The sequence below is a fragment of the Cyprinodon variegatus genome, unplaced genomic scaffold (genome assembly GCF_000732505.1).
Source record: "Cyprinodon variegatus isolate N-32 unplaced genomic scaffold, C_variegatus-1.0 Scaffold557, whole genome shotgun sequence".
NCBI classification, from domain to species: Eukaryota; Metazoa; Chordata; class Actinopteri; order Cyprinodontiformes; family Cyprinodontidae; genus Cyprinodon; species Cyprinodon variegatus.
Genome location: NW_015151010.1, coordinates 214,989 through 234,844, shown reverse-complemented (window position 1 = coordinate 234,844; position 19,856 = coordinate 214,989). Strand labels below are relative to the sequence as shown.

Below are 19,856 nucleotides of genomic sequence, written 5' to 3'. Positions count from 1 at the left end.
ACTACTGCTCATTGCTTGACTCCTGAATGAAATATGTTGCCATTAATGTATTTATCTTTTAATTTTCTGGGATTTAAGATGTGGCAAAGGAAAAACTTCATATCCTTATTTTCATTATTAATTTAAATATTTTGTTTTGGTCTGTCAAAATCCCTAATGCACTGCTCGGAGTGGTGGTTGTAATGTGGCACCGTTTTATCGTAACAAAGCCTTTTGTCTATTGTCAGATAACCATTCTATGTCTTCTTGTCAGATGGTCTCTAATAGATGTTATAACAGAAAAACTAGCTGACTGCACAGAGGAGCAAGAACAATGGAGGACGTCTATTGTTGCTGCAGCCATAAAGTGTCTAGTAGCCTCTTACTGCCACTTTAAAGATCAGGCTGGTTCTCCATCAGACCAGGAGGAGGGAATCTTAAAAAGACTGAAACAACTCCTGGTGGGTTTTTTTCTCCTTATTCATTTATAATTACAGATATTCTTTTAATTCTGAATGAATTGTTCATTTTCTCTTTGAGAAATCTGCTGGAGACATCAGCTCGTCTGACTGGAACAGTTTTGTCAAAAATGGATTGAAGTAAAACTGCATCCAAACGCATTATTTAAACTGTTATGTCAGTGTTATTCAATGACTTGACTATTTCTCTAAATACTTTAGGTATCGCTATTATGATCAGCATTTCCTGGACTCAATAAGTAGTCTGTTGGAGCGAATGTACGAGAGTACGGTATTCCCAAAGGATCTGATTCCTGTACCAACTCTCCACATGATGACCACAAGCCATTCTCAGTTTCTGCCCATAATGCTGGACTCCAGTGAAGACCCTAAGCTGTGTCAAACAAGAGGTTTAGTTTCTTATCATAACTCCTTAACTAAAGTCAGTGTTTTTTCACTTATGTGTTCGTTGGACATAAACGTGCATTTTGCTGTCATTTCAGTGGCCTTAATTTCACTTCTTCTTTGTCTGGTGAAGAAGGCGCCACAAGTGTGCAACATCAATCACTTTGTGGTGCTTTTGGCAGCATATGGAGCAACACTTTCAACTTCAGGTAGAGAGCAAAAATCATTCAGAGCTGGATCAGCATGTACCGTCTGATTTGTTTTTCTTTTATCTTGCAACATCTTTTGCCTTGCAGATCAAAAACTGTTACTGCTTCTTCGGGAATATGAAAGAAACCAAGTCAGCTTGCTGAAATTTCAGTAAATTGGATTTATTTATTTATTTATTTTCTTTTTTTTTAGAGTGCGCTTGTTTGATGCAGACTCTGAGGGTGAGGTGTTTTGTTTTTCTGCAGATCACTCCTGTGGGGCCCTGCAGCTGTAGAACACCACAAAACCAGAAAAACTCTGGGCGCTTCTCTGTGGAAGCAGCCGAGCTCTAACGACGTGTTGGCCCTGCTGAAAGCCGACGTGATGCTCCAAACAATTTTAAGATTTCCACAGGAGCGCAGAATCAGCCCCCAGGTTCATATCATATTCCATTTGTTTAGTTTATTTGCCTTGCTGAAAATGTCCTAAAAGAGATGAGGTCCCTTATACCAAATTGGTTTCAGAATGATTATTTTTGATGTTTTTTCCTTCAGGATGGTACCGAGCTGCTGTGCAGTGATGATGCAGGGAAAACCCTTGAGGATTTATATGATCCATGTTTCCTTTTGCCCCTTTTCAGCGCTATATTGCGACCAGGTAACATTTTATTTTACTATAATTTACCAGGATAAAATCTAACAAGTAAAGTTAAACCAGATAATCCTAATTTATCAGGTGCATTTCAAGCTATGTGGTTTACCGTAGTAAAGTATAATAAATGTACTTGGGGCAAAAAGATAAAAGGGAAATATTTAAGGATATAAAATCACAGAGTTTATATAGCTCAAAATTGACCCTTCAAATTTAATTGTAGAGTTACTCAGAAATGGTTTCATGTAGGGAAAATAAAATATCCTGCAGCTTTTAAAGCATGAATAAAAGATGCACACTGGATTGAGAGGGAGGCTGTTATAGAATACTGACCAATCCGACTAATCTAGGATACTGGCAACTAAGATGACTTAAGAACTTCAGAATTATATGAAAAAGTAAAGTTTAGAAATATATCTGAGAGTCAAACCATGCTGAAATGAATTTAAAAAAATTTTTTTTTTAAATATAGTCATAAAATGTGAAAAGTTTCAGAGTTTTAAGACATCGATTTTTGAGAGCTCATTAGAATGGAGAAAAAAGTTGCTCCAAAATGGATCAGTTACAGAGGGTGAAAATATACCGGATTAATAGAGGGATCATAGATATTTAAATTATTGGAACACATAGGGGTATAAACTGGCAAGAATTTGGCAGTAAGATCATTTCGGTTGTAGTTGGGGAGTGGTGGCCTAGTAGTTAGGGCATAGAGCTTGGAATCCTGAGGTTCTGAGTTTGAGCCCCACTCCCACAGACTGCCACTCTGGGTCCTTGAGCAAAGACCCTTAGCCCCACACTGCTCCCTAGGCGCCCTACGGTGGCAGCCCACTGCTCCCCAAAGGAATGGGTTAAATGCAGAGGTCAATTTCTTCAATGTGAAATCAATAAAGTACTTTGGAATCCAATTAATTTTTTTTTTGCTTTACGAATTCTGTGTTAATAATAATAATTTAAAAAATTGTTGTTTTCGTTGTTTTTGGGTTGTATCCCACTTTTCTAATTCTGATTTGATTGAAAGTGGTCATTATCACTTAGAATAAGTTAAAAATATGTAAAATTCCTGAATTATGAATGTACATTGGCCTAATATTCCAAAGAACATCTTTTTTTTAAATCTTTTTTTAATCTTTTAGATATTTATATATGGACTCTTTTTTTTGTTTTGTTTTTTTTTTTTTTGCTTTTTTGCCATACTAACGGAGTTTTATTTTATTTTAACATTAAAAATCTAAAATTAATTAAATCATTCAACTCTATATTGATTTATACAAACCAAATGATTATATTCTATTTTAAATAAAATATTTTAACTACATTTACCGGTAAGTATTTAATTCCTCATTTTAAAATATTTAAAATGAGACTGTTAAATGGTATATTTAATGTTTAAATTGTGTATTAGATGAATAAACAAATGTGACATCTACTGATTTTATGGTATATTTATGTATTACATGATATATTTTGACCCTATATACACCTCAGAGATCACATTGCAATGATTGTTAAAACCATCTTGTGATCCACTTTTTTTGAACCTCTGATCTAAATATTTATCATGATTTTTTGCATTTTCAGTTGATACAGTTATTGTCTAAAGAGATATCACAATATTTGACAGAATGTATTTTTTTCTTACACACATAGAAGCATAAATCCCAACCCCATTCCAAAGGAAGTAAAAGACAAACTATGATCGGCCATCTTAAATGTTTTTTCACTACTAAAATATGTGAGAATAACAAATCTGTTCTTTTCTTTTTGTTCTGCTGCAGAATGTGTTGTTGACTGCGTTAAATTTGTTTCCTGCCATGCTTTTGGAGTAACGGCGATGGCTCTCAGTAGCTTTGACCCAAACATGCGAGCCGCAGCGTACCATGTACTGGCCTGTTTCTACCATCATCTGGAGGGCGCCCGGTTCAGAGAGAGGACGCAGGTATGCGGTCATGAACTCTTAGTCTGTTTGAAAATCGCCTCTAAAGACTGACAGGCTTTTCTCTTTTCCAACAGCTGCTGTATTTGATGGACATCATCAAGAATGGAATTCTGAAGCAGAACCAGAGACTCCCATTTGTCCTGGCTACTTACATCAGCAGAGTGGCTGAGCAGATGCTCAGACCCGGTGTGTACTTTGAACTGTATCCCTGATTGACCCGTGATATGTTCTATAGCATTTTTTCATATTTATGCCTTGTTTTGCTTTTGCTGTTTTGAGTAAATATGATACTTAGGAACCTTTTAGGGTTTCTAAACTTTTCCTTTGTGCTTTTTTTGTGTTTTTTTTCAGAGGACCACATGTATCTGGTGTTAAACAGATTTCTGCTATCACACCAGAGTTTGGATTTAAGAAGAGTCCCAGAGTTCTTCAAGCTATTTTATAGTTTTGACCAAGAGGTAAATGATTCTATGTGTAAAAGAAACTCATTTTATTCAGTGTTTGATAACCTCCACATTAAATAACCTTCATATGCATTTGTTTTTTTGTCGTCTTCCCAGAACAAAGTGGAACGTGATTGGATGCTGAATTTGCTGCAGGAAGGAATAAGTGATGCACTAAGCTATGAACTGTGCAACCACCAAAGCATCTTCCAGGTCCTTCTGGGTTTCAGCAGCAGCCCCCTGTGCAGTGAGAACGTCCAGGTACATGCTGCTGCAGACACAAGCGTAAATCACATTAAATTGAAACAAAAGTGAGTTTATGACCTTTGATTTTGATGTTGATGTGTGAATCTTTACATAGGGACAGATAATCAAGGTGTTGTGTCAAGCTGCCCGTGTGCCAAAGGCAGTTTATAACCTCACTAAGAGCTGTGGGCTTCTGAGCTGGATGATACAAGTAGTTGAGAAAAAGTAAGTTCTCACACCTCTGACAATGTTTGGGGAATTGAGATGCATAAGATTTCTAAAAAGCTTCCATCCCTCAACCATTTCTTTATTTATATAATTAAAGCCACAAACTTAACTAGGGCATCATTGTGAAACAAATTAAAATATGCAGTTTTTTTTTTTTTTTTTATACTAAAAGTTGGAAAAGTGTTTATTTAAGACGATACCCCTAAATAAAGTCCAGTGCAGCTGTTGTCTCACATTTAACCTGGGTGTAATTACAGCTGTTTTCCGAAGCTCTCAGAGGTCTGTTAGAGAACATCCAAGAACCGAAGCTGACAGGTCGGGGAAAAAGTTGTGGGAAAGTTTGCAGGAGGAGAAGCCGCAGAGATTCACAGTCCATGTCAACAGGACAGCTGTTTGTGGCGTGCTCTATAAATCTGACATTTATGGATGACTGACGAGATGAAAGTCTCTGTTGAACGCAATCATATGAAATCCCATTTTGCAACCCAAATCAAACAAAAAAATGTTTTTGGGAAGACTTGGAAATGAATGTTCACAGATGCTTTCGTGCAAACCATGGATCTAATAGAGACGGGCCAAAAAATCAGTATTTACAACTAATACTAGTACTAATACTAGTTCTAGTAGAACTCTGGCAGTCAATTTGATGGGTGACATTTTCCTAATGGAATACAAGAGTAGTGATGATGTCATTGACAGAAATAGTTCTAGCGTGCCATATAATCCCATTGTGGATATGTAGACCTTAAAACAGGTTGTAACCTTTAAAGGTTGTATAATATAATAGTATTATTTGTAGTCTAAATTTGTATTAAAATGGCAAAAAATGGAAATCTAAATAAGTATTTTTTTCTTAAAATAAGGGCATTTGATTTTAAACTGAGGAGGTAAGTGAGACACTTTGCCAATGGATCAAGACAATTGACACTTAGAATAAGAAATAAATAATTGTATTATCTAATTTCCAGTGGATATTATATAATTATCCTATCTGAACGAATCAAATACTCGTTCCAGTGGCATATCATTTCATTTACCTGCTCAACTGAAAGTAAAATACACTCAGTTTAAGACCTTTTTACTCTTTTCTATACCGTCTTTTGCAGTCTGGAATGTTGGTTGCTAGGCAACATTATTTACAATGCAGATTCGTCAAAATGACGGCTGTGGGAAATCGAGGTCAGATTAACCATATTTATTTTTTTAGGTTTTTATTTTTTATTTTTTTTTAAAAAACTACATGAAAAAGAAGGAAATATAAAAACAGGAAAAGTCAGTTAATATGAACAACATAAGAATAATGTCGTTAATGAAGTTCTTTCACTTCAAAATCTCAGAACCGTCGAAATGGTGGCCTTGGGAGTTCTTAAGTAGTTAAATCTGGTAGAAAGTTAAAGATTTTCAGTTTGTTACTTGAGCTGCTTAAAAGGTGCTATGAGTAGTTTTACAGAAGATCCTTTATGGTCTTGTTTCATGTGTTAAACACTAATCTATAGTTGTGTTCTGCCAGGAATCTGACCCAGCAGACAATCTGCGCAGTCATCGACCTTCTTCACACTCTGTGGTTTACCAGCCTTGTGCAGACGGAGAAAAAGGTCGATAGAAGCGTTTCCACCGTGTCTACTGAGGAGAAACCTCCTGGATTAGCCAAATGTCTGCCACTCCCAGTCATCAGAGAGTTCCTCTGTGTGGCTTTGGCCATCAGCAGACACCTCAGGTAAAAACCTCAGTAGAGAAAATGGGGAGATGAAGGTTAGAAAACATGGAGATGTCTGATGATAGAAATGCTTTGTGTATTTTGGTCATAGGATCAGTGTTTTGTTTTCCCTTCCTTTCAGGCTGGGTGTGAAGGCCGCTCACTTCAGCCAGTTTGTACAAACTCTTCACTCCGTCCTTGTGCATCAGGGTACAGCTCTCAGCATAAACAAACAAACAGAGCGCCTCTCCCTCCATCCACAGCCGCTCTCCTCCACTGAAACTCTCTCTCTGCTACTCTGCTGGGCCACGTTGTCCCAAAACAGCGCCTCTCTAACCCAAATACAAGCCCTGTCTGAGAGGCACAAATTAAAAGAACTAATGGGTGAGTCCTTAAAAAAAAGGAAAACTGAAGTATTCATACTTTTTGATCTTTTTCAGATCTGATGCCTCATAACTGAAACCGAATTTATCTTTATTTGGATTTTTGCAACAGATCAACATAAAACAGAGCAGGATGGTGAATCCTGTAGCATTCTGAGTCTGTTCTTTGTAGAAGCACCTTTTGCTGCATATAAACCTGCTGTTTTTGTGAGGATATACAGACATTTGAATATCTAGAGAATAAAACAGTTTTTGTCTTGTTTAAAAGCTGCTACAGCTCAAGTCTTTTCACATTTCCTAACGAGATTTAGGCCAAGACTTTAAACTGGGCCTTTCTTTTATTCCACTGTAGCTGTTAAAAGATTTGATCATTATTCTCTACATCCACACAAAATATGAAAAGGTTGAATGGCTTTGAAAGTAAATGTAAACATTATATCTTAATTAGTTCACTCTGCAGCAATAATATTTCTTCTGAATTAAAATGAACCTATGTATCTTTATTTTTAGGGATGTGGAAGCATAAGGTGCGCAGTAAGGGCCGCGTTAACCTGGAGAATAACAATACAGAGAAGGACTGTACTGTGAACAAAGAGGAGAGTCTTCTTGCGGGCTGTAAAGTGCATCTCTGTGGTATATTTGTGCACTGGGAGCCGGTGTTTCAGCTCTCAGAACCACAGTCACCTCAGCCAAGAGACAGCCTGGACTCCATACAGCTGGCCTGCGATACGGCGCACCTGCTTACAAAGTGGTCCCTGAGGTGGCTGGCGGAGGACACGAACGATGAAAACAGAACAAAGCAGTTCCTGACATGGTTTGAAAAGGCTGTTATCAAACACAAGGAAGTCGTGGAAGTTCTGATGCGCGATTCCGGCTTGAAAGCCGACCTCCTTCTGCTCTTCCATCACACCTTTGAAGCTCATGGTCACTCCAGCTTTTCAGAGAGGCTGGAAACCTGCCAGCTCTTCACAAACACCATGATCCGCTTATTGGAGATGCAAGGCCAGCTCCAGGAGTTCCATCAGGCCGTTATCTCTGCATGCCTGCCAGATCAGGATCAGTCCAGACATGGTGAGAACCTGACCGCTTAATCTGCTATAAATCAAATAAAACTTATGCATGTAAGAGACACATTTTGTTTTTTAGCCTGGTGACCAGAATCAATTTCATTTATTACAATTAGTTTAGTACCTATTTGATTTTAATTAATTGAATCTCTTAAGGATATTTTAAATTCACCTCTCTGTAGAAGCCAAGCAGACTTACTCTGCCTTAACAGATATTTTCTTTTTAATGAAAAATTACTAAATAGAGTGAAAAATAAACAGATATAGCAAAATTCCTTCTGATCTAAACGTGGCCTCAAGATGGAATAGTAGTTTGCTAATTTAAACACATCTTGTACCGAGGAAGTAAGGACTGCCAGTGGACCCAGGTTTATATTCTGAAGCATTTTTGACAGGTGATGATTAGTAGGAGAGTTTTTCTTTCTTTCTTTCTTTTTTTTTTTGTTCACCAGAGAAAATCATAGTATAAAAAAATGTCTTTGCCCATTTTAGCAGACATGTATTATTACTTTACATTTTAAGCATTAGTGACTTTAATTGTTAACATGTTTTCTGGGGTGCTATTCGCACAGTCGGCCTGATTTTGAGCAGATGGTGAAATAAATTAGATTTAAGGATTTCTCCACTCAAATGCTCCTTTTTCTTTTTGACATTTTGATGTTTTATATTATTTCATTTTAATAATGAAGGATAAGGAAAATGTCCAAAACCAAACTTGCCCTCTGTAAATGTGAATTTGCCTTTCAAGCCACAGTTGACAATAACAGTTTGCAATTTTAAACTTAAAAATCTCACCTGCTTTAATAACACAGCTTTGTGTGGCGTCCAGAAGTATGTTTATTAACTAATAAAGTACTTTGTAATAAGCGTTGAGGGTTTTATTTAAAATGAAATAGAAAACTTTTACAATGTTACTCATTTTCCATGGATTGTTGCTGTTTAAGGTTTTGTTTTGTTTTTTTCTTTCCAGATGCAGGACTGTTTCTGTTGTCATTGTTCATCCATGAGCTGTGGAGTGGAGCGGCTTCAGCGGAGCGGTTCCTGTCCCACGTCAGCTTGGTTAGCGGAGGCAAGAACCAAAGACAAAAAGGGTCCAAATCATCAAAGACTCGATCAGCCGTCAGAGACATCTGTAGAGAAATTATCAAGATGAAAAGTTAAACACTTGGAAATCTCACTGTCTTTTCAGTTTTTTATATTTTTTTTTGTTATGCTTTTAGAGAGGACTGCAAAGTTTGTAAACATTTATATGAAATTTTGATTATTTTTTTTTAGATCAGGTGAAACTTGCTTTAGTGTTTTTTCCTAATTCAGGGTTTGCTCCTTCTAAACACATGAAATTTACAATAGAATAAAAAATATATTATTATGTAATTTTCTTGAAAATTTTTTCATGTGGCTGTTTAATGCTTAAAAAATGATGATGTAGTAAACATCTGCTCTGTGCTTTGTTAGTGGAACAACAAAAAGGATCAATCTTTCTTTTTCTGCTGGAGAAAAACTCATTTTAAGTGGATTTTAAACGTGTACTTGAATATCTTTACTACTTACCTCCAGAATAAGATTGTAGTCAAACAGTTGAGCTTTCATGGTGTTCCCTCACTTTGGATTTGTGTATCCTGGAGTGATCATAAGAGCACATTTTAAGACATGGCAGAGAACAAGATCACTGGACTGCATAAGTTACTCATTTTAAGTATTTAATCCTTGAAAGCATGTTTTAAACTTACTTTGGAAGCTTCAACCCGAGAGACATTAGATTCAAAATAAGAAAGAGAAATCCCACAAACGCAGCCAGAGATATCCATAGTATTATGACAATTGAGTCTGAAAGGAAAGGACATGTTTTCATTATTATCATAAAGAACATTTTACAACATAAGAACAAATAAATCAGGAGTGAATAAGAGCTTACATTTATGGTATTTGAGCTGGCTCTCATCCACAAAGACAGGATCGAGATAATCAAAATAGTATTCCCATTCATATGGAGGAGTGCTGGTAGAGATCCCTACAACCCCCAGAGTTTCATTTCTGAGCAAATGGTCTGATGTCCTGTTTCTAGAAGCTGATGTTGATCCGACCATAGCAAAAGCAATAGAACTCCCCAAAAATAGCTTTAACACCCAGGAGCTGTTCCTACAGATGCGTCTGATCCGTCCTCAGGACTGATGGTTACAGAAAAAAAAAAGTGCAGCACGAGATTCATGCAGTAATTTAAATGTACCACAAGATGGCGTTTGAGCTGTAAAATTAAGAAAAACGTGAAGGAAAGTGAATTACTACTTAAGTGAATTAACACACACAAAAAGATATATATATGTGTTTGAATTAAAACTTAAGTGAATTAACACTTAAAAAAAAATATATATATATATATATATATATATATATATATATATATATATATATATATATATATACTGTTTATATTTCAAAAATTAGATCTAAACTGAATTTAACAAAACTTGGCTGGGAAACAATTAGTCGCTGTGTACCCGCATATATCTATTACTAACAACACTGGTGTTTGATCGTTATATTTTTATACAGAAGTATATATTAAAACATAATCATATAGTCGAAAGAGTAATGTATTTCCCTTTAAATATTCGGAGCACAAACTGTCCTCCTAGACTGCCGATGTAGCAAATATTGAATCGAACAGCAGGGGGAGCTGTAGCAAAAATAGGACATATTTTTATATCACATTTGGTTTTAATGAACATTCTCCCTTGAAACTTTGTGAATATTACAAACAGGTAATGTGTTTTTTAATAAGGTTCCTGGAAGTAATAAAAGTAAAACATATATATTTTTAAATCGCCAGAAATTATGCCTATCGAAGCATCCCGATCCACACTCCATTCCAGTAGATGGCAGTAACGCGCATCAATAATTTGCTTGCCAACCGCAATTAAAAAAAGAAAAACAAGCCTATCGGACTTCCTGTTCCTGCGGAAGTTAGCTAGACCTCTTTAGATAGGGCGGTATTTATAGCATTTGGCTTGGATTCTTTTTGTTTTGGTTTTTTTCTTCAGAACTTAATACCACATTGTTTATTTCTCATTCTGAAATAAATGTGAGAGTTGAACATTGTGCAGCAACATTGTGCAGCATTAACAAGCCGCCATGGATGCTGTGAACGCGTTCAACACGGAGGTAAGGTTTAGTCCTAAAGCTTAGCCGTTAGGTTAAAAGTAATGCTAACCTGTCTCAGTAAGTTTAGCCTTTTAGGTTAAGACGGACATTATTATATTAGCACAAAAAAGGAGCATGCTAGTCTATATTTTCCGTTCGGCAACGGATTCCTTTTTTGTGTATGTCTGAAAAGCTTTAGTTGAGGACTGAACACAGTTGTTAAGGCCTCTAATCTCGCGCTACAGACCAAAACATGCTAATACACAAATTGCGGCGTTTTGAATTATAGTGGAAACACTAGCTTTGATTAACCCCTGCTTTTTAATGACAAAAGCTTAGATTTGCTTACAGGTAAAAACGATATGTTTTGCTGTTTTTCCATGTTTCTTGGTTTGAAATTAATCTAAACGTCATACCTTATTGATTGATTGGCTGACTTTATTCATCTCACAGTGGAGAAATTCACTTAATTCACCTAAATGTTGTATCCACATTACTATTAGTAAAATACGTGTTTTCGGTTATGTGTCTTAATTTTGGATCAAAAGATGCGTTTAACTTCATTTGTCTTTTTCTTTGACTATTAATCACGTGCATACGGCTTATCTTTACTCTTTTCAAAAAGATATTCAGAGTGACCAGTTTGACTGCCAGTCATCTTCGAAATAACACACCTATAGAAACGTTGCCACTTCCCCTTTCTAGGGCTGTTGTTGCCGATTAGAGATCAGCTGATCAGGGTCACAGTGGCAATGTTGATGGCATAAAAACAACGATTATAACATGAAGTGGATGTGATTTTAGACTCTTTGCAGGTATACGTGGTTAAATGGTGATTCTACTTAAAGTTTTTGTACAGTCTGTCTACTGCAGCCTTTACTAATACACAGTGAGAACCAATAATTAAATAATACCTTTATTATGATGTTTGGTAGAATCAATATATTCTGTTTAAACAGTTTTATGTTGTGTTTATCATGGAGGTCAGGCTGTATCTTTCCGATGAGATAAAACCACAGTTTATGTAAATTACCTCACATAATCTGGTCTCCTTTTTTTTTATCAAACCAGTTGTTCTCCATGATCGAAATGAAGCCTCCAATATCGAGGGCTAAGATGATGTCCGTTACTAAATCAGCTATTAAAGCCATTAAGGTAGGTGAAATATTGTAATGGTACTTGATCTATACATGTATATTTTTACTCTTTCTCTCTTGTACTAATGAACATTTATATCTTTATTCAGCTGTACAAACATGTTGTCCAGATTGTTGAAAAGTTCATCAAGAAGGTATGTACAGTTAGATCATTTTTCTTGTTAATTAATCTTTAATGATACTGGTCAAGAAAGGCTCAAAACCTACAATTAACTATTTATAGGGTTTATTAATATTCTATAGAGGCTGACTTTGCACAGAAAAAAAATGTACTAAAGACAAGAAAATATGTTATTTGGGTTCAGCTGATATCTGCTCTTTCCTCGCTGATGTATACACTTCTCTCTAAATAACCCAGTTACAAATTTTCTTTGAAATCCTGGCACCAAAAAAGGCCTTTAATTTACAGGCCTTGACTGTTGACTTTAAAAAAGTAGAAAATGTACATTTCTTTTTTTTTCTGTCTTTGTTCTGTTAGTGTAAGCCAGAATTGAAGGTTCCTGGTCTATATGTCATTGACTCCATTGTTCGCCAGTCACGCCATCAGTTCGGTGTTGAGAAGGATGTTTTTGCACCCAGGTTTTTAAAGAACTTCACAGAAACTTTTCAAAACCTTTACCACTGTCCAGAGGATGATAAGGTAACATTTTTTAGTATTGATAAGCGTTGAGAGCCTGATTGAGACATTTCAAAAACTCAGATGTTAATTTTTTGTCTCACAGACTAAAATAGTTCGGGTGCTGAACCTCTGGCAGAAGAATGGTGTGTTTGATATGGAGATCCTTCAGCCTCTTATGGATATGGCCAATGGTACTGCTGTGCCACCTCCTGCCCTTGAAGGTAATGAAGTGTTAAAACATTGTACGCAGCAAGTGCATTTCTAACATACTTTGATGAGATATATTCCCTTGTTGTTAAATCATTTACATTCCTGTTTCTTAGCAGCTCCTATCAACCCACAACCAGAAACTAGAGCTCCAGTCAGTATCCCCTCATCTGTACCTGTTGTGCCACAAATACCAACTCCAGAAGCTTTAGCTGCTGTGGCACAACTGTTTAAATCTTCCCATGCTCAGGAGGTAAGTATTATGTTGCCTTAGGTTCTTCATTATATCAGCTTAGATTGTGTTTTTCTAATGTCCCCTTTCATTTCATCCACAGCTGCAGAGGATGCTTCAGGAATTTCAGCAGCCAGATAAAACAGTTGGAGCTCCTTCAATTGCAAATAACATAAACCAGCCTCAGATGCCAGGAACTCAACTTCATCCATGTAGTGCTGAAACTGCCAAGAAAAGTTCTTTAGCTGAGGTATTGATGTTGCTCAATGTAGAAAATATGTTTCCACCAATTGCTATGTTTGAATATATTTATTTTTTCCCCCCTAGAAACTACTTGACCGATTTGACTATGATGATGAACCAGAGGATATGTCGATCTCAGAAGGCAACGTTCAGCCACAGTAAGTGTATAGGGAAACAACGTTGTAAAAATATAAAAAAAAACAACAACTAAAGATTACCTTTGAATCAAAGTTCAAGTTGAAAATCACAGATTGGGTGCAACTAATGATTAATATGCAAATCGATGCTCCAAGTAGTGTGCCTTTAACTCTGTTAGATAAAGGCATGTTTTACAGCCTCTATACTACAGTAAATGATTACTTCATTATCAAATTAGTTGACGATTATTTCAATAGTCTATTAATCTGGTTAGTTTCAGCCCTAGTAACTTTATTTTCACTCACTGACAAAGGTGCATGAAACTTCACCTTTGAGATTTCACTTGTAACAAAGGGATTTTTCTTCTCCACTGTTGCTACATGCAGGCTTGGTGTGAGGGATTGCTGTCGAGTTCTTAGAAAACTGACCGTATGATCTTGTTGAGTTGTCTCCAAAGTGCTTATTTTCGGTTAATTAACAGTTTACGTTTTTTTTCATGTTATACATTTTTAAACCTACTTCCTTCTAGGGTTACAGTTTTTTGCCTGGTGGCTTTTATTTTGTGCAGGTCCATTTACGGACATAACCTGCAATAATGGTAGACAAGCACAGTTGCACCCACAAAGAAATTGAACAAAGAGCAGTGAGGTCAAAATATCCAGGGTAGGGAAAAAGGAATTGATCTGAGAGAGGAAGTTGTGCTCAGATGATTAAAGAATATTTCCAGGGTTATTATCTTGATATACTAGGACCACCTAGTTGTAGATGTTATCAAAATAAATTGAATATATGAGTGAATGCATTTAAGCCACTTTTTACTTGTAAATCTTTTTTTTTTATGTTTTATAACTGTTTATATTGATAGTGTAAAAGTCTGGAATTGTAACGTCATTAGAAGCATAGAGTGTTTTTATTTCTTTAGTCTTAATCCAATGTGTGTTTTTGTCCTGACAGAAGTACACCTGATAATTTGTTAAACCAATTTCCTGCTCACAAGCTAAACACAGATGTTCATCATATGTTGGGACGGAGTGGGGATATAAAGGTAAATTTATAAAAAAAAAAATGCAAAACATGATGTTATATACATGCCGATAACTTAGTATATGAATGGTATTTTTATGTCCTGACAGATTATGTAATTTAACAGCAGCATTTAGCATTTGTGCATAGTTTGGATAATTTGCATACTGTTGTTTCTGTATCTCTTAGCAGACTGGAGGAAAGAGTTATGAACAAAATTTGACAGCAGAGGGATTTAATTCTGGAAAAGAGTCTGACCTTTATTCGACGGTAAGCTAGTCAATGCTTGTTTGCTGTTAGTTTAAGCAATACCATACCTTTGTTAATAGGATTTTTATTTAAAAAAATTATGAACAAAGTGCAATTTGTAACAAGAAACATGTTTGTGTGTCAAATAGGAAAACTCTAGAGAAAATTCTTCCAGGAGGAATGATGGGAGAGACAGAAGCTACAGGACAAGGTCCAGATCTGCTTCCAGGTAATAACTGTGCCTTTCAGTTATAAATGTGAGAGGTTATCAGAAGAGCTTTGAGCAATTGTAAGGAAAGCCTTACCTAATCATGGCCATATATTGAATTCCTCAGTAAGCAGCACTAGTGTTATTGGGTTAGCTCTCAGCCATAGTGTTATCTTGCTAATTGTTTAATCTGTGGATTATTTTTTTGAATAATAATCAGAGAAAGGTTCCTTAAAGAATATTTGTTTAAAAGATTAAACCAGGTGAAACTCAAACCTCTTTCACTTGAGGAGTTCTGGGTAGAGCATATTGACAAATGAAATCCAGTATACCCCATTTAGTGATTAATTGATTACTAAATTAGATTTTCTAATAATCAAATCATGATGAATCAAATTGATGATTTCATCCCTAGTTAGAATTAACTTTTTAAAGGGTGACAATATTGTAGTGGTTGCATGTTTTTGTGCTCCTGTCAACAAAAGAAGGGGAAATCAATCAAGTTGTTTTCTCAGCATTGAATAAGACCATATTGGTACAGCAAAACATTTACAGAAGTTACTGACCTTGAAGTGTAGAATGTAGTGCAGCAATATCCACCCAGATACAGCTTTTCGCTGATTGAGCAACATTCCATAATGAGCATTCCTAGGAAGCAGTCCTCCTCTGTTTTAAATTGGCAAACAGATCATTTAGTTGCTAAAACATTACAATCTATTACTGATTTCAAGTGTTCAAGCAGAGAAACTACACTTGCAACAGTGTTTATTCATGTTTAAATAAAAGATAATTCACCTCCAAGTCAAAGTGTAAGGTGTAGAGTCCGAACACCTTTTCTTTTAATTCTTTTTTTTCTCTGAAGAATTGAGCTCACACACAATCTCCATTGCATCTTCTTCAGTGTGTTTGTTTATTCCAAACTCAAATTTCATCTAGAGAGGTTTTACCAGTTTAGCTTGTGGTGTGCTGTGCTTCTCGTGTGGCTGGAGACTCCCTGTATGATCCAGACTGTTCTATTATAGATATGTATTTATTATCACCTTTAGTTTAAAAACAAATCCCACGACCATTTAAAAACCCTGCCACATGAAGCATCCTTTAGAAGTCATGAGTTCTAGAACAGCTATATTCTGGTGATGTATTTTTACCTTTGCAGCGGTACAGTATGTGTGCCTCTAATCATGCTTATTATTAAACATTTAACACAATTGCAGTTTTAGCGTTGTGCTGGAAGGTTGGTTGTGGTCTCACAGGAACGAAGTAAATGTGTTTCAGCCTTCATAGTCAAGCCTATTGCTACATTCTTATGAAAAAGGCCTTCCTTTTCTACACTGTAAAGACATACTCAGATAAGTTTGCTTTCTAGCTTTATAAAACAAGATATTAATTTTAACTGGGTGCCTTGCACCATTCCTTCATCCACATCGCACACCTGTCAGTGAGGCAACGTGTTCCCAGAACGCCTTGTCAGCTGGGTGTTGCATTTAACGTGACTCAATATGAATACTTGTTTCTGGCAAGGATTACTTTCCTGCAGATCAATGGTCTTAAAAATGTAGCTTTTTGATCAGATGTCTGCGGAAATGTATTGGGGTGCCCCAAGTCCTCCAATCTGAGTTTAGCTCTACCCTGAACAATTCCTTGCACTGTTTACAAGGATAGCATGATGAAGTGCTTTCACTCTGATTTTAATGGAAATAAGTTACTTATAGTGACAGAGTTGGTGGTCTAAGATTCAGGTTTTTTGGCCTTTTTGTATTCGTCCCTTTGCTGTATTAAAGCAGGAATGGCTCAGAACATCTTAGTTTAACAACACAATAAATTAAGCTAGCAGTTGGTCACATGCTGCAGTCTGTGGTCACATAAAGCACATAGAGGGAAGTTGCATGTGGTGAGTATTGTTGACAGGACACAACATGAGCTAGATGAGATAAGTGTGTTTTTGTTCTCAGAAGTAGATTTATTTAGCAAAGGTTATTTGAGGAAGCTGACATTAGTCTCTTGTAGCTGTCAAACTGTGGTCAAATGTTGCATAGGAAAGCTGGTGGTCTGACAGTTGAACAATTGGTCAGGCCTGCATCCGCTGTTAGAGCTGTTAATTTATTTGACGTTGAAGCTCATACAACTGGCCTGCCACTATGAGTTGTCCTCAAGTGTCTAAATTAACTGTTCTGGGATTTGGTCCATTACATTTAAGAGCTTATTTTTAATGGCCATTTGTCTTGAGTTATTTATGAAAATAACAAAGCAATACCTTTACATACTTACTAACACTATTTTTTTCCTTAAAGCTTTAACTGCACAAATTAATGTGTTTCCCTGTTTTTAGGTTGCATTTTTACACACAATTGCAATGGTGAAGATGAAAGAGCGGCAGAAAAATTGGAGAATGTTAATAACTGATAATTTGATAAAAAAAATAAATTTACACCGATAAATCGTAGCAATGGATAGAATAAGATTTAGACCCTGGTAATGTCTTCAGAAATGGTCTCTTGTTAGTAAATATTTACAGGTATCTCCAGAGAACTTGTAATTGGTTGGTCGCTGCCGTCATTCATGTTTATTATCGAAAATTGCACATTAAAGTAGGAGAGGAAAAAATGTATTCATTATTTTTGCACTCCACATCTGGTCAAGAGGCTCAGAATATAGATATACTTTTAACTTTTTTGTGTTTTGTCAGTGGCTTTCTTTGCGATAAAGCTGAGTCATACTTTATGTCTAGCATTGTGCCGATGCCAATACTTCACCTGGCTGTGAAGTATTGGCCGATAACATCTGTTTGAAATCAATGTGTGTGTGTGTGTATATGAAGAACTGCATACTACTTGGATGTAAAATAATTGCCATCACCACCATGGCTTTGTCAAGCTTCTGCCTACCATTGTGAAGCAGGAAAAAGACTAATATAAAGTGAATCCAGTAGAACTTTCTATTGCCTACCTGAAATGGGTAACAATAGTTGAATAAACTTTGGGCTCAAAAAGGTTTTGGTGCCCTTTTTGTCGGAACCTGCCGATACCACCATTTTAGTGCTGGATGGGGGCCGCGCCCGATACTGGTATCAATGCAATAATAGTTATGTCTATAAGCAAGTGCAGATTTTACTTAGTGCACATTTCCAAGCTATCACTGAGCTCTGCTTGGAGCTACAGTGTGGAAAGAAAGATGAACCCAACCTTATGACAGTGTACCCCGTTTCCAACTAAATTGCAGATCTGAAGCAATGTTAAGCTGCAAGTAAAGGCCAATTTATGCTTCTGATGCATAGCTTCTGGAACCGTCAAATCTGTCTCTCAAAAACAGTAGCAAACCTGCGCAGACCTCAAGCGGAAGTGCGCAGACAAAAAGCAGCTGTAATTGGTCCATAGTATGCCTTTCCGGCTGTCTGTGTGGCCGTTGTTCTCGATTCAGTGCTGGGGCGTGCCATTTTTAAAAACCGAGGGGTAATACAGCAATGGATAACATAACGAAAGATTGATTGAGGAGGTTCTGAAGTACAACTACTTGTAAGATGTTTTGGAAAATAAACACTCCCACCGGTGCCGCCGAAGAAGTTCTCACAAGTTCTCGAATAGGCTCCCCCTAGCGCTTTGGCAGGAAACTGCTGTTTGTCCCTAGAAATTCCATACTTTGCTGAAGCATACCAGCCGACGTTGCAGAAGCATACCAGCAAAACTGGTTCGCCAGCAGACGCAAGCGACATTTGATGTGTGCGGTTGCAGAAGTGTAATTCGCCCTTAAGAATCGCAGAGAATGAAAAAGAATTAGCTGATGTCCAGTTGGCTTTGTGTGTAATATAGAGCTGCCACTAATAACTATATTTCTAACAACTTATCTTTCGACACATTTTACATTAGTTCACTTATCTTAATGACTAATTTCCAAAAAATCCCCACTGCTGGGTGCAGAGTAGCCAAGGGATGGTGTCGCCAAGTTAAAAAAAAACAGAAAGGGTACGTTCGTACTCTGTCTGTGTGCTCATTCGATTAAAGCCTCTGTCTAGAGTCTGGAGCCGTCTCGAAAGCACTAAAATTGTTATGAATGCGCAAGCGTTACTAAAATCCTACCAAAGAGTCGAGGGGGGCCTGCTTAACAACCAAAGACAGTTGGTCATACTTCAAATGATTTATAAAAAGTAAATGCTAACTAAACATTTAAACAATAATCAACTTACCGGTACATGATATTTTCCTTTTCAGAAGCATTCATAAGCCAACGAAGACTTTGTGTACAAACCAGCTGCCTGAAGGTATTCACATACTTTGGATACCTTCGGTCTTCTAGCAGATGCCTCCGTTCTAAATTCAGACTCCTCCGCTGCTGTAATTTTTGTATCTTGCTTAGAACCACAACCAACAGTAACAGAAGCTTGTGGCAGGAGAGCAAAGGGGAGCCAATTTGGCAGCGGTGTGCTCACAGCAAAACTAGTGCTGTGGAGCAGAATTACCAGAACTCTGATGAACGTATGATCAGGCCAAAATAGATAGGCGATAAACGGGCTGAGGAAAAAAAAATATTAATCAACGGAAATTATCTGTTTTCCTCATTAATTTGCAGCATTACTATAAGGATCCAGTCAGCCCAAACTTCATGTGTTCTGTAAAATATAGAGTCTTCTTAAAGAGGGGATTTTCTTAACAGCCTCACACACTCCATTAAGGTACAGAACAGAAGTTCTGAACTGTGAAAACAACTCCAAGATGATTAAGTTATGTTTTATATCTTTATATTGGTTAAAGAATTTTAAATGTCAATACTGACCTTTTTCCAAGTGGTTTTATTATATAATCTATCTACGCTTTGACTAACCCCTACATAAGGTATTAAATAAAGATCTAACTAAATATCCAGATAGTTCTACTTTCCCCTTTTTAAAGTTTTAGGTTATATTCAAATCTAATACATTTCAGATTTTGAAAACATTTAACTGCTAACTGAAGTAAAATGACCTT

General features: G+C 36.5%; 2 protein-coding genes across 3 annotated transcripts in view; both read left to right on the top strand.

The window, feature by feature from the left end:
* The window catches only part of urb1 (URB1 ribosome biogenesis 1 homolog (S. cerevisiae)), a 32,414-nt gene extending 23,267 nt beyond the window's left edge, over positions 1-9,147 (top strand). Inside the window, exons 24-39 of the mRNA XM_015391714.1 lie at positions 254-440; positions 520-578; positions 660-847; positions 941-1,051; positions 1,139-1,202; positions 1,298-1,466; positions 1,586-1,688; positions 3,458-3,618; positions 3,693-3,804; positions 3,970-4,076; positions 4,179-4,322; positions 4,423-4,532; positions 6,046-6,252; positions 6,374-6,615; positions 7,125-7,685; positions 8,652-9,147. Coding sequence (XP_015247200.1) covers positions 254-440; positions 520-578; positions 660-847; positions 941-1,051; positions 1,139-1,202; positions 1,298-1,466; positions 1,586-1,688; positions 3,458-3,618; positions 3,693-3,804; positions 3,970-4,076; positions 4,179-4,322; positions 4,423-4,532; positions 6,046-6,252; positions 6,374-6,615; positions 7,125-7,685; positions 8,652-8,842 — 2,716 coding nt within the window. The 3' untranslated portion in view covers positions 8,843-9,147. The remainder of the gene's footprint in view (positions 1-253; positions 441-519; positions 579-659; positions 848-940; positions 1,052-1,138; positions 1,203-1,297; positions 1,467-1,585; positions 1,689-3,457; positions 3,619-3,692; positions 3,805-3,969; positions 4,077-4,178; positions 4,323-4,422; positions 4,533-6,045; positions 6,253-6,373; positions 6,616-7,124; positions 7,686-8,651) is intronic.
* A 1,504-nt stretch (positions 9,148-10,651) lies between these two features.
* Positions 10,652-19,856, top strand: part of LOC107095573 (splicing factor, arginine/serine-rich 15-like) — a 40,929-nt gene continuing 31,724 nt past the window's right edge. The window contains exons 1-11 of one of the 2 annotated variants that reach the window (XM_015391717.1): positions 10,652-10,843; positions 11,894-11,977; positions 12,069-12,113; positions 12,458-12,619; positions 12,702-12,819; positions 12,922-13,058; positions 13,141-13,287; positions 13,365-13,438; positions 14,373-14,463; positions 14,634-14,711; positions 14,840-14,919. In XM_015391717.1, the coding sequence (XP_015247203.1) occupies positions 10,814-10,843; positions 11,894-11,977; positions 12,069-12,113; positions 12,458-12,619; positions 12,702-12,819; positions 12,922-13,058; positions 13,141-13,287; positions 13,365-13,438; positions 14,373-14,463; positions 14,634-14,711; positions 14,840-14,919 (1,046 nt within the window). In that variant the 5' untranslated portion in view covers positions 10,652-10,813. Of the gene's footprint in view, positions 10,844-11,893; positions 11,978-12,068; positions 12,114-12,457; positions 12,620-12,701; positions 12,820-12,921; positions 13,059-13,140; positions 13,288-13,364; positions 13,439-14,372; positions 14,464-14,630; positions 14,712-14,839; positions 14,920-19,856 lie in introns of both variants that reach the window. The other variant, XM_015391716.1, reaches the window with a different exon arrangement.